The following is a 13,722-nucleotide window of genomic DNA, read 5'->3' on the forward strand; positions in this document are numbered from 1 at the left end:
ACTTACACATCTCAATTGGTGTTTGTGGTGCTGATATATGACGTGGAATCATGGCAATGAGGAGGAATATGATCTAGGGTCTCGAATGTGTTGATGGTTATATTTTGTTATGTTGTTGGAACCTTGTACAAACATATACTGGGTTGTTGGATAGAATGGTTAGGAATGTTTTCGTCGTGTATATAAGGAGAACTCAACGCAGCTAGGGGTTTGTTTAGCCTTTTTCGTTCCCGAGAGAGAGAGGAGAATGAGAATTCCTGAAGAAAATGTTTTATGAGCTTTATGTGGCTGTTTCTTGTGAGATCTGTCCGTGATAACTCTCTAATTTACATGTTTTTAGCATCTTTTTTTTGTCTACATTCTGCATTGTTTATACCCTTACCTTAGCATTTTTAGGTCATTAACTGTAGGAATTCACTTTTAGGCCATTTAAGGTGTTGCATTCTTGCATCTCCATACTTTGGATGAAAACAGGTGCTTTAGAGCCTAAAATGGGGAGAAACAAGGACAAATCCGAGCATGTACCGGAAGGAGCCATCAAGCTGGGAGAACAGTCCAAACCCCAACACGATCGAGGAGGATCCAAGAGCAGGAAGAACAGCCCGAAGATCTATCCGAGGAGTAACCCGACCTTATCCTCGTGTACCCCATCGAGTAGACCCTCGAGCAGGACTGGGAAGCTAGGTCAAAGGGGTTTCCATATATAAACCCCCCTCTTCTTCCTCGCAAACGAGCACGCCGCAAACCCTAGAACAGAGAGCGAGAGCTTCTGGGAGAGATCTAAAGCGACTCAAAACACTTTTCACTTTTGATAGGATTTATCTTATAAGTTTTTGTTATTTCAGATTTCTACTTTGTACTCTCTATTCTCTTCTCTATCTTTTAATACAATGCAATTTTCGTTCATGCATGTTTTTATGTTTCTTGCAATGATTTCTGAGTAGTGTAGCAAAGTTTCTAGGGATGGGATAGATGATTTTATGTTCTTGATCGGTTAGGATGTCTTAGATTGATTGTATATGTTTTATAGATTCCCTTCTAGGTTAGTGTTCTTAATGCTGTCAACAAACCGAGAGGGTGAGATTAGATCTAAGGTGTTTTACCACCGAGAGGTGTAGATGAAATGCTTGAATCAACCAATGCTAGAGATTTACTCACTTGGCCTAAGAGATTAGATGAGTAAGGGGTTTATTGACAATAATGAATCGGTTCTCAATGCCTGCTTGATCATGTTTCTCCAACGAGAGTTGGGTAGGGAAGTGTTTAAGGTTGATTGTTTCTATCACGAGAGTGTTTTAACAAGATTTTAGAGATTCATTGTCTAGGTAATATTTGCTTGAGGCATGTAAGACATCTGTATTGGTCAGGGACACTTAAGATTCGATTATCCCATCCTTAGAAGCGTTCGTATTTTAATTGCTTGCATTTTTATTCATCACTCGATCCTTTACCCAAAAAGGTACACGATCACCTGTTTCGTGTAACACCTTGAGCTGTTCTTGCTTATCTTGCTTACTCGATCACCCCACCCGATCCTGTACTCGAATGCTTGCATCGAGTGCTTAGGTCGTGTGGTTCCTTGTTTATATTCGCTTTCTTTTATTTATTCTAGGATTGTTAGATAAGACCCAACTATTGCTTTGCTTGACTTGCATAGTTCTGATTGCATCTTATCTGCTAGCATAACAACCATTTGGATTGATAACCCTTTGTACTACAACTGCATAGGGAATTGATACCCTGGGTGAAAATCCTGTTATCAGTCCGTGAGAGTGGAGATATGTGGCTAAGGACGTGGTGGGGAGCTTGTTGTGGTGGGAAGCTTGATGTCGTGTGTTTCTTGTCATTTCAGAGTCAGATCTGCTTGTTTAAGAGGTGAGTGTGTGACCATGGCTATCTAAGCGATTAGATGTCTGCTTTGTGTGATTTTGAGTGTTGATTGCTTTTGTGATTTTTTTGTGAGTGTTTTGGCGTGGTGTTCGTGGCATTTAGAAGGCGGTTTTGGCATCACGGACCCGAGAGGAGTCGGAGAAGATTTGACTTGGAGACGCGCGACTACATCGATGACGAAGCTAGGGATTTGACTTGGAGACTTGTGACTATATCGGTCGATGCAGCTAGGGATTTCATGAAGACGTGAGGCTGCACAGCCAATGATGTTCTGCCCAAGCGTTGATCGATGCACATACCGGAAAATTCGGTTCGCGGGCGTTATAATTCTCTCCCACCAACAAAGATTCATTCTCAAATCTCTAGCAACCATCAGCCAAGGACTCCTGTGCAATCGTATAGACTCACTCGTCACACATTATTTACTCTCGACTTTTGGACATTCCTTACTCATAGGTCGCAACCTTGAGTTTTTATTGCCTCTTCATCAGTCCTTAACCTACATACCATGATAGTGGCTCATTATCGGGCCTAAGCCCGCATGCCATAATATAGAAAGGGAAATCCAATATTCGTCTCTCGGGTAGCCACCCTACAATGCTCCCATGGATCGTCATCCAAAGTCAGTATACCAATCATACTCTCAAGCCACAAAGTCCCAAAATATAACGGTACCAGGAGAACTAAAACTCTACAAAGAGTCGTTCAGGACCAACTGTCCATAGAGCAAACAGTTTTATATACATCTGAGTCCTATCTCCTAACCATGTCTCCCTCATGTTGGTCGCGTAACATCACAATGTCCTACCAACCAAATATCCCCTCACTGGAATACCTCATGACCACACAAGGGTCATCAGAATGCCACAAGGGCCGCCACTAAGGCCAACAAATACATTAAACAGGACAACCACCAACGCCAAATAAAAGGCTAAACAGCCCGCCACCAAGGCCAAACAAATGTCCTAAATAGGACTGCCACCAAGACCAAACAAATGTCCTAAACAGGATCGCCACCAAGGCCAAATAATTTTCCAAACAAGGACCATCATCAAGGCCACACATCCCAATAGACCATCACAAAGACCACACATCCCGAAAGACCGTGAAGAAGACCACACATCCCGAAGGACCGCCTAAAAAAACCACACATTCTGAAGAACCTTTACAAAGATCACACATCCTGAAAGACCACCTAAAAATGCAACATTGGCTAAAAGTCCCGCCACAAAAGTCACACAAATAGCTAAAAATCCCGCTATAAAGGCAACAAAATTGGCTACAGAGCCTGCCACAAAGGCCACACAATATCTCAAAAGACCGCCACAAGGGCTGTACAATGACTTAAAAAATCTGCCACGAAGGCCACAAAAGCGCCACCAAGGAACAAAACAACTAAAAATTGACAAATTCTTACTCATATAAACTTTCCATTTTTGGAACTTTCCACTTTTGGAAACTTTCAACTTTTATAATTTTTCATTTTTGAAACTTTCCACTTTTAAAATTTCTACTTCCAGGAAGAAACTTCATTTTAAAACACGTATTTAGAACACCACTTTATCTTGGTTTTTATTCACACAACCAACTACCCTTAAGCGACCAACTATCAAGAGAGATGGGATGGAATACTCCATTCAGCTCCAGCCATAGACTTCATCTCACACAATCAGAACGACACTAGGACCGAGGTCGGACAAGCTCAAGCCTCAACCTGCTTCTCGAACCACTTCTTGAACCTTGCCTTCATCCTCACCTCTGGCTCCCAAGTCTGCTCCTCAACACCGTCACAATCCCACAAGACCCTCATCAAAAGAATCTTCTTCCGCCAAAGTTCTTTGACTCTCCTTTCGAGAACATTACTGGTCTCGCCTCCAAATTCATGTTCGGCTGAAGATCTTCAGGAATCTTACCCAACAACTGATCATCTTTGTGAAGACACTTATGCAGCATCGACACATTATGGAACGCACGCATAACATCAAGCAAATCTAGCCTATGTACAACCGGACCCACCCGCTTAACCACTCTGAACGGACCCATGTACCTTGGATTCATGTTAGTCTATGGCAATGACCTGTTCGGACCTCGCAACAGGGTCATATTGAGGTACACTCTATCACCAACCTGAAACTCAATATCCTTCCTCCTCTTATCTGCATAACTCCTATGCCGATACTGACCCTCCTTCATGTTCAGCTTCATATCCCGAATCTTCTCTAAGGTCTCCTGAAAAAAATACGCACCATATATGCTACTCTCCCTCACCTGAGTCCAGCATAACGGTGTACGACATGGCCTCCCATACAAATCCTCATAAAGAGTCATCCTGATACTCACCTAGTAGCTATTATTGTAAGCAAAATCTACCAAGCTCAAGTGATCCACCTAGTGGACACACATCCTTAGCAAATTCTCCAATGTCTCGATCGTCCTCTCCGACTGCCTATCTGCCTAAGGATTGTAGGTTGTACTTATATGTAAATTGGTGCCCATTTCTGCCCGAAACGCTCTCCAAAACACAGAAGTAAACTTGGTATCCCTGTCAAATACAATATTCGCAAGCACACTGTGCAATCTGAATATCTCCTTTACATATTTCTTAGCCAAAACTGTTGCGCCATCGGTCTTCTTGATGGCCAGAAAATGTGTCGAGTTAGTCAACTGATCCACAATGATCCAAACTGCTTCAAAAGTCCAAGACACTGGTAATCCTACCACGAAGTCCATCTGCAACAAGCCGCCCGAAATATGATGCTCAGCCTTCAACATACATAGCACTTCGCGACCCAACTAACTACACCCTTATTCATCTGTACCCAATGATAGTATTTTTTGAAGTTACGATACATCTTACTCGCTCCTACATTAATGGATAACATGCTTGCATGAGCCTCCCTTAGAGTCTCCTGCATCAACTCCTCACCCTTGGACACACAGATCCAACCGTGCAAAAGAGTGGTACCATTGGCGGATCATAATCCACCACCAACTCCATCCACCACCTCTATCTCAAACCCAACTCAGATTGAGTGAAAATTCACTTCAGGCTCTTATGATATGTAAACACGTGTACCTTCCCACCATAAAAATAAGAACTCCAAATCTTCATGGCGAAAACCACAACAACCATCTCCAATTCATGAGTAGGATAGTTGTCCTCATGCTTCGGTAACTACTGCTTCCAACTTGTTATTCAGGTCAGTAGAATAAGAATTCAACGTTTGGTGCAGCTCAGCAAACTTCTTTTCTTCTTCAATCCGCCCATTTGCTTGTCCTAGTAAAAATTGTTTCATCATAGCTCTTAATTCAGGTGCTTGGGCTTGTGAGGTCTGAAACCGTGGAGAGGGATACAATTCAGCCTGGTATACTGGTTGATGTTGCATGGGTACATAATGGAATATACTGTTGTGGAACATCTTTACTGACTCGAATAGATACTCGGTCGAGCACAGGCTCGAGTTGAAGGTCGAGCTGACTGAGAGGAGAAGACAAATGTATTCGGGTTGTGACTCGATCAGGTACTCGATAAGCAGACGGTCGAGTGGTAGCTCGAGTGGATGGTCGAGTTGGTACTTGAGACTCAACACAGACAAGCAGATGAAAAATCGAGATTAGTAGTGAACAAGGGAACAAAGGAACTTAATCTTAGACTTATGTGGATCCTAAATGTCACAAACAAACACTCAAAAGTGGCAACGGCGCCAAATTGGAACTCTGCGTTTTTATGATGGGTGATGATGAATGAGATGATATGATGTGATGATGAACAGGTGGAATGCAAGGAGTTTCAATTTCCCTTATGCTGTTGTAGTATAAGAGATGTCAATCCTAAATGAGTGTTATGCAAGCAATCAGGTTATGAATATTTGTCTAAGTTAAGCCAAATATGTAGGATGTTTGTCACTAACAACCTAATGATGAATGTAAAATGCAGAATGTAAAAGCTTATAAAACTAGATGCTAAAAGTAAAGAGAACAGGATGATCTAAACAACAATGCAATGGAATAGAAATAGAAACTATAGTAATACAAGTAATAAACTAATGCAAGGCAAATAATGAACAGGAAACTAAATGAATGTAACAGAAAAGCAACTAAAATGAAATAGGAATTGAAACAGGACAAACACAAAGCATAAACAAGAATTATGGGGATGAGCTCGAGCAAGCACTTGATCGAGTGTGCGATCGAGTACAGGGTCGAGTCAGACAAATGTGAGAAACAGAGCAATGCAAACAAAACAGAGTAAGACAAAAGTAAAGCAAACAACGACCAACGACACGATTTAGACTAAGAAATCAATAGACAAGGAAGGTCTTGAGGAGGGATTCATGGGCTGGACTAATGATTAAGATCATCTAACTTGGTCAACAAATCTCAATCAACTTGAGCTAATCTCTAGACAATGATCTCCTAGAACATGTTAATCCACTCTCATGGCAAAAACAATCAAGCTCATATATTTCTAGACTTGTTCTCACAAAGCAAAGAACTTATACAAGCAAGCATTAAGCAACAGATCATTTATGTCAAAAATCAAACAAGACATCTAATCTTTTAGCATGCCTAATGATAATCTCTAGATCTAGCCTTATCTTACAACCTAGACATTGGTGTGATGCTAAGAAGCTTAAAATCAAATCCTACCCTCTCAGTTATAGGATCAGCATAGAGTACATCTAGCCTAGAAGAGATCTATAACAATCAAGCTTGACCTAGCTAAACAAACCTTAACCACAATCTAGCCTAACCCATCCTCAAGATCCTAAGCAACTACTCACAAATGCTAAACATGATGAACAAAGTCATAAACCTAGAAAATAACAAAACTTGCATCATAAGAATGATAAAGCAGAGATCTACAATATTGAAGAAGGAATCAAACTCGAATTATTTATACTTTGAGAGTTATTTAACAAACAAGTATGACGAAATCTCTTGTTTTCTCCTTTAAAAGTAGAACAAAATCTAAGAAATGTAAAAAACAAAAAGCATAAATTCCCAAAAGGGTAAAAACTAAGTTTTAGATTTTATCCAAGGTGGCTCTCTGGTGGCTGAAGGGTGCAAGGCCCTTTTATAGAAAAAGTAGTGGAAGCCCTAAAAATGCAAAAAGAAAAAATAGCTAGGCGGCTCGGTCAACTCGACCTGGTGCTCGATCGAGTTGGCTCTTCTTGTGCTCCTTCCACTCGGTCGAGTCCTTCTCCGCACACGGTCGAGTGTATGGTCGAGTGGGCGGTCGATTGGAACTCCGGACCTTGATTCTTCACCTCTAACTCCCTTGCTTTCTTCTCTTGGTAGCTTCACTCCTCTTCAAAATTGCTTCCATGCTCCTTAGGCTCCAAAATCACCTGTTTATGCAAGAAAATATGCAAATGAAATGCAACTATACTCTAATGCATGAACAGTCCTAAAAGCTATGCAAATATGGTAGAAAAGGATAGCAAAAGATGCAAAAGATGTGAATATATTAAGGAAAAACAGGGTAAAATATATGAACATCAACACCCCCAAACTTAGTATTTGTTTGCCCTCAAGCAAATAAACAAGACAATCAAGAAGGTAGGTGAGGTTTGAAAGTGGGATCTCAGCTCCTAAAGCTTGCCAATAAACTAGCTAGAATCAATGTCCAAGTTACTAGTACTATGATGCAAGTTGAATGAGTTGTACTTAAAGATTTTAGACAAGCCTATCACAACCTTTACTGATTTGAGCCTTAAATGTCCACATGCATTCAAATCAACATTTCCTTTAACATTCATTAATCAAGAACATGAATCAATCTTATGCAATGCTTAAACTTATTTGGCTTGGTAATAAAGGTTTAGAGACAATGATGGTCTCTTTTTAGAGTAGGGCTTATCAATATCAAGGTTCTCTCATAAAAATTGGATTGAGCTTTAGAAGAATGCTAAAGGTAAGATCACTTAGACACATACAAGAATAAAACTTTGTCTACCCAAAGGTACCCAAAGTGTTTATCCTATCAATCTAATCCCAAATTGTCCTAGTTCTACCCTTTAACTTCAACTTTTCTCAAATACCCTTTTCTCTTTTGTTTTTAAGCCTTAGGAGAGGTTTCTTATTTGATCTTTCTAGTGGAATGGGAGATTCTTACTTATTTGCTATGGTTCTCTTTTCTTCTTATTCTTAAGACATAAAAGCATTTTGCTATACTCTTCTTTTTCTTTCTTTCTTTTCTTTGACTGGAACCATCTTTAAACAATATCATACTTCCCATTCTTTCACTAGACTTTGATTTTACTTAAACACATTCCCCTCCTAAAGACTCTAACCTTTTCTTTCTCTTTTCCTCTTTTATTTTCTTTCTTTTTCAAACAACCAAGTCCCAAACCCAACAATGAAATCACCTAGTCCTATCTAGTTTGGAAAATGCAAACTAGAACTACACAAGGCATTATTCTTGTTAGTTCAAACCTAACACTTTCTACCAAGCTTAATCCCAAAATAGGCCTTACACACTCAAGAATAAACATGGCTTGAAAGAAGGGTTGGTTAAGGGGTAGGGAAACTGATTTTAATGGCAATCAGCTACTTGGATCAACAAGAGTGGTAAAAGGAAAAATATGATCCAAATATGTATATGGTATCCATGAGTTTAAAGCAATGCACAAGTTGATAATTGAAAGTCAATATTAGGTTCTTATAAACAGGAATTCAAGGCTTGGTTCATTCTTATGCTTCTAACTACTCAACTAGCATCAAAGTACTATTAACTTGGGCATTGATCCTAGTTTAGTGAATTAAGCAAGCTAATAAGGCAAAACTCATTATAGATCCCTAATGCAAATATTAAACAGTCCTACATGAAACATGCTAAACAAGATCCTAATATGCAATGCAAACTACATGAACACTCTTTTTTTATAAAGATTTTTGCAAAAAAAATTCAAATTTTTAGGGTTTTTCTATGCCTTAGATGCAATGCAAATACTAACATGATTATGCTAAAAATTTGAAATAAGAAAACAAAACACAACATCAAATACTATCTCAAACCCTCCCCCAAACTTAAATTACACAGTCTCTGTGTAAGAAAAATTTGAATGAGGATTCAAGACTAAAAACAAGATGAAACTAGACAAAATAAAACTAGAGATGCAATAGTATTTACAAAGGTAAGGTGATAGTGGTACCTCATGGACTGTGGAAGAAGCTATCCACATCCTCATTCATGCTCTCATATGTGTAGTTGGGGTCTTGTTGCTGACTTGGGGAAGGAGATTGGGGCAACTCGACTATTGCCATCGAATGGTACTCGGTCGAGTGGGGGGGGTTGAGTTGGTGCGCGAGGCTTCTGTTCCTCTTTTATTTAGACTCCCTTGCTCCCCTGACCATGAAAACACCAAAACAAAGATCAAAATACCAAAACCTTAAACAATATGTACAAAGATACCTTAGGGACTTCCTCCCTAGTGAGCTTGTTTAAAGTCACTAAGCTTGACTTTGATGCCTTTTCAGGCTTGGTTTAGAGACCAAGGAGGTGATGAAATCCCCCTGGTTCTACTTGATAACCTTGGTGTTCCTTCTTGATCACTACTTCCTTGACACTTGAACCATGTTTCTTCTTAAACTTGAGTCTTGGTCTTGCCTTCTTCAAAGACCTCTTGTTGAGCTGAACTTGAAGATCTTTCACTAAACCAGCTAACACTTGAACTGAATTCTTGAGATGTTCAACTGATTCCTCATGAGATGAGAGCTTAGCTTTTGAAGTCTCTTCTTCTCTCAAAACCCCAAAATCAGCCTTATTTTCAATCTTAAATGGTTGACCTCCAATGGTTGGTTGGTTAGATGGATCTCTAATATCAAAGTTCATGGTCAAACTTTCAGATATGTTCAACCTTATCAACCCCTCCTTAACATCAATGACTGCTCCTGCTGTGGCAAGGAATGGTCTCCCAAGCAAGATTGGATCCTCTAACTCCTTATCCATCTTTATTATGATGAAATCAGTGGGAATTCTTGCCTTGCCTATCTTGACTAGGAGGCTATCCAATTTACCAACTACATCCTTGTGTGAACCATCAGCTAGACTTATGTAGATATTGGTTGGCTTGAATTCAGTGTGTCCAAGCTTTTCTGCTATAGAGTAGGTCATGACACTAACAGATGCTCCAAGATCACACAAGCATTTGTTGAAGTGAAGGTAGCTGATGGAGCAAGGTAGATTGAATGGACCTGGATCTTCAAGTTTTGTTGGAACAATAGCTGTCCCTATCTCCTCTTGATCTCTCATGTTTTGATTCTGAGCCTTCTGCTTGGATATGTCAAGTAACATGCCTTTGTAGAGAGGATATGGGGCATATTGTTCCAAAGCTGGTCCTCTCTCCTCTTCATTTTTTTCAATGACAACCTCGTGTTGAATGGCCATCACTTCCTTCTTTTCAAACACAACCTCTTCCTTCAAAGCCATCACTTCTTCCTTCTTAATGATTTCCTCTTGTTGTAAAGATAACTCCTTCTCTTGTTGCAAAGCCAACTCTTCCCTTTTCTCAATAATTTCCCTGAGTTCCTTCAGCTTTTGTACCTTGAAACGTACTGGGAATGGCAGAGGTGGTTTGTAAGCAGGGGGAATGTACTTAACTGGCTTAACAGCTTCTGGGCAGCAATTCGATCGGTCACTCGAGCAGGTACTCTATCGTGTGTGTGGTCGAGCACTTGGTCGAGTGCTTTGCTGGATTCAGTTTGCTGTGAGAAATCTTTACTCCGGGCTTCAATAAATGATGAATCCTCCCCAGCTTGAAATTTATTGTCCTCAGTGACAGCTTCTTCATGGAGATGAATGGCTTTAACTGCAAATTCCCTTAGGTGTTGAAGTTGGTATGGCTTAGGAGCAGAAGTAGAAGCAATGCAGCTCTCCATGTACGTGATCTTAGAGCTCAGACTCTCCAACTTGTTATTCAGGTCAGTAGAATAAGAATTCAACGTTTGGTGCAGCTCAGCAAACTTCTTTTCTTCTTCAATCCACCCATTTGCTTGTCATAGTAAAAATTGTTGCATCATAGCTCTTAAGTCAGGTGCTTGGACTTGTGAGGTCTGAAATCCTGGAGAGGGATACAATTCAGCCTGGTATACTGGTTGATGTTGCATGGGTACATAATGGAACATACTGTTGTGGAACATCTTTACTGACTCGAACAGGTACTCGGTCGAGCACAGGCTCGAGTTGAAGGTCGAGCTGACTGAGAGGAGAAGACAAATGTATTCGGGTTGTGACTCGATCAGGTACTCGATCAGCAGACGGTCGAGTGGTAGCTCGAGTGGATGGTCGAGTTGGTACTTGAGACTCAACACAGACAAGCAGATGAAAAATTGAGATTAGTAGTGAACAAGGGAACAAAGGAACTTAATCTTAGATTTATGTGGATCCTAAATGTCACAAACAAACACTCAAAAGTGGCAACGGCGCCAAATTGGAACTCTGCGTTTTTATGGTGGGTGATGATGAATGAGATGATATGATGTGATGATGAACAGGTGGAATGCAAGGAGTTTCAATTTCCCTTATGTTGTTGTAGTATAATAGATGTCAATCCTAAATGGGTGTTATGCAAGCAATCAGGTTATGAATATTTGTCTAAGTCAAGCCAAATATGTAGGATGTTTGTCACTAACAACCTAATGATGAATGTAAAATGCAGAATGTAAAAGCTTATAAAACTAGATGCTAAAAGTAAAGAGAACAGGATGATCTAAACAACAATGCAATGAAACAGAAATAGAAACTATAGTAATGCAAGTAATAAACTAATGCAAGGCAAGTAATGAACAGGAAACTAAATGAATGTAACAGAAAAGCAACTAAAATGAAATAGGAATTGAAACAGGACAAACACAAAGCATAAACAAGAATTCTGGGGATGAGCTCGAGCAAGCACTCGATCGAGTGTGCGATCGAGTACAGGGTCGAGTCAGACAAATGTGAGAAACAGAGCAATGCAAACAAAACAGAGCAAGACAAAAGTAAATCAAACAACGACCAAACAACAGGATTTAGACTAAGAAATCAATAGACAAGGAAGGTCTTGAGGAGGGATTCATGGGCTGGACTAATGATTAAGGTCATCTAACTTGGTCAACAAATCTCAATCAACTTGAGCTAATTTCTAGACAATGATCTCCTAGAACATGTTAATCCACTCTCATGGCAAAAACAATCAAACTCATATATTTCTAGACTTGTTCTCACAAAGCAAAGAACTTATACAAGCAAGCATTAAGCAACAGATCATTTATGTCAAAAATCAAACAAGACATCTAATCTCTTAGCATGCCTAATGATAATCTCTAGATCTAGCCTTATCTTGCAACCTAGACATTGGTGTGATGCTAAGAAGCTTAAAATCAAATCCTACCCTCTCAGTGATAGGATCAGCATAGAGTACATCTAGCCTAGAAGAGATCTATAACAATCAAGCTTGACCTAGCTAAACAAACCTTAACCACAATCCAGCCTAACCAATCCTCAAGATCCTAAGCAACTACTCACAAATGCTAAACATGATGAACAAAGTCATAAACCCAGAAAATAACGAAACTTGCATCATTAGAAAGATAAAGCAGAGATCTACAATATTGAAGAAAGAATCAAACTCGAATTCTTTATACTTTGAGAGTTATTGAAAAAACAAGTATGAAGAAATCTCTTGTTTTCTCCTTTAAAAGTAGAACAAAATCTAAGAAATGTAAAAAACAAAAAGCATAAATTCCCAAAAGGGTAAAAACTATGTTTTTAGATTTTCTCCAAGGTGGCTCTCTGGTGGCTGAAGGGTACAAGGCCTTTTTATAGAAAAAGTAGTGGAAGCCCTAAAAATGCTAAAAGACAAAATAGCTAGGCGAGACCGAGCACCAGGTCGAGTTGACTCTTCTTGTGCTCCTTCCACTCGGTCGTGTCCTTCTCCACACACGGTCGAGTGGGCGGTCGAGTGGAACTCCGGACCTTGATTCTTCACCTCTAACTCCCTTGCTTTCTTCTCTTGATAGCTTCACTCCTCTTCAGCATTGCTTCCATGCTCCTTAGGCTCCAAAATCACCTGTTTATGCAAGAAAATATGCAAATGCAATGCAACTATACTCTAATGCATGAACAGTCCTAAAAGCTATGCAAATATGGTGAAAAAGGATAGCAAAAGATGCAAAAGATGTGAATATATTGGTAAAATATATGAACATCAGTAGGCAGTAAACTTTCCATGTTGCATCAACTCACACCCTAAGCCAACTCTAGAAGCATCTGTATAGACCACATATGACTCAGTCTACTCTAACAATTCCAACATTGGCATAGTAGTCAACATCTCCTTCATGCTTGTGAATCCCTCCTCACAATCCTGTGACCAAATAAAAGGAACATCCTTTCCTATCAACCTAGTCATCGGTCGGGCCTTACTCACAAACCCCTTCATGATCCAACTGATCCAACAACTCATCGATCCTGGGAAGAGAGTATTCGTTATTCATAGTGACCCGGTTCAGACCCCGATAATCAATGCACAAGCGGAAACTCTCGTCCTTCTTCTTAACGAACAACATCGGCGCTCCCTACGGTGAAACGCTAGGACGAATAAATATCTTGCTCAACAGATCATCCAGCTGTTTCTTCAACTCTGCCGTCCCTGCTGGAGCCATCCTGTAAGGTGCCTTGGATAACTACAGTGTCCCTGTTTCCAGTTCAATCGTGAAGAGATCAAACTAAGATGGTGGTAACCCCTACAACGAATGGAACCCTAATACTGCCAACCATAAACTGTCCCACTATTCCTGTATTGAAATTGTAACCAAGTAGGCCTTGCACCCCTTCACGATCATCTT

The 13,722-nt window shown here is 40.0% G+C and overlaps 1 protein-coding gene across 1 annotated transcript; it reads right to left on the minus strand.

The window, feature by feature from the left end:
• Positions 1-3,699: 3,699 nt before the first annotated feature.
• Positions 3,700-4,218, minus strand: LOC147945524 (uncharacterized). Its single transcript, XM_087509284.1, has 2 exons — positions 3,968-4,218; positions 3,700-3,886 (listed from the first exon to the last, which is right to left on the minus strand). The coding sequence occupies exons 1-2, from the start codon at positions 4,216-4,218 to the stop codon at positions 3,700-3,702; spliced, it is 438 nt and encodes a 145-aa protein (XP_087365410.1).
• Positions 4,219-13,722: the final 9,504 nt, after the last annotated feature.

This window comes from Camelina sativa, chromosome 4, assembly GCF_030686135.1.
Source record: "Camelina sativa cultivar CO46 ecotype springtype chromosome 4, ASM3068613v1".
NCBI lineage: Eukaryota > Viridiplantae > Streptophyta > Magnoliopsida > Brassicales > Brassicaceae > Camelina > Camelina sativa.

Bases quoted from the DNA above. Each gene is read 5' to 3' on its own strand.
- LOC147945524 (XM_087509284.1), bottom strand. From the start codon at position 4,218: ATGACTCTTTATGAGGATTTGTATGGGAGGCCATGTCGTACACCGTTA. The intron at 3,887-3,967 runs GTCATTGCCATA...GGTTGTACATAG, and splicing joins CTGTTGCGAGGTCCGAACAG to GCTAGATTTGCTTGATGTTA.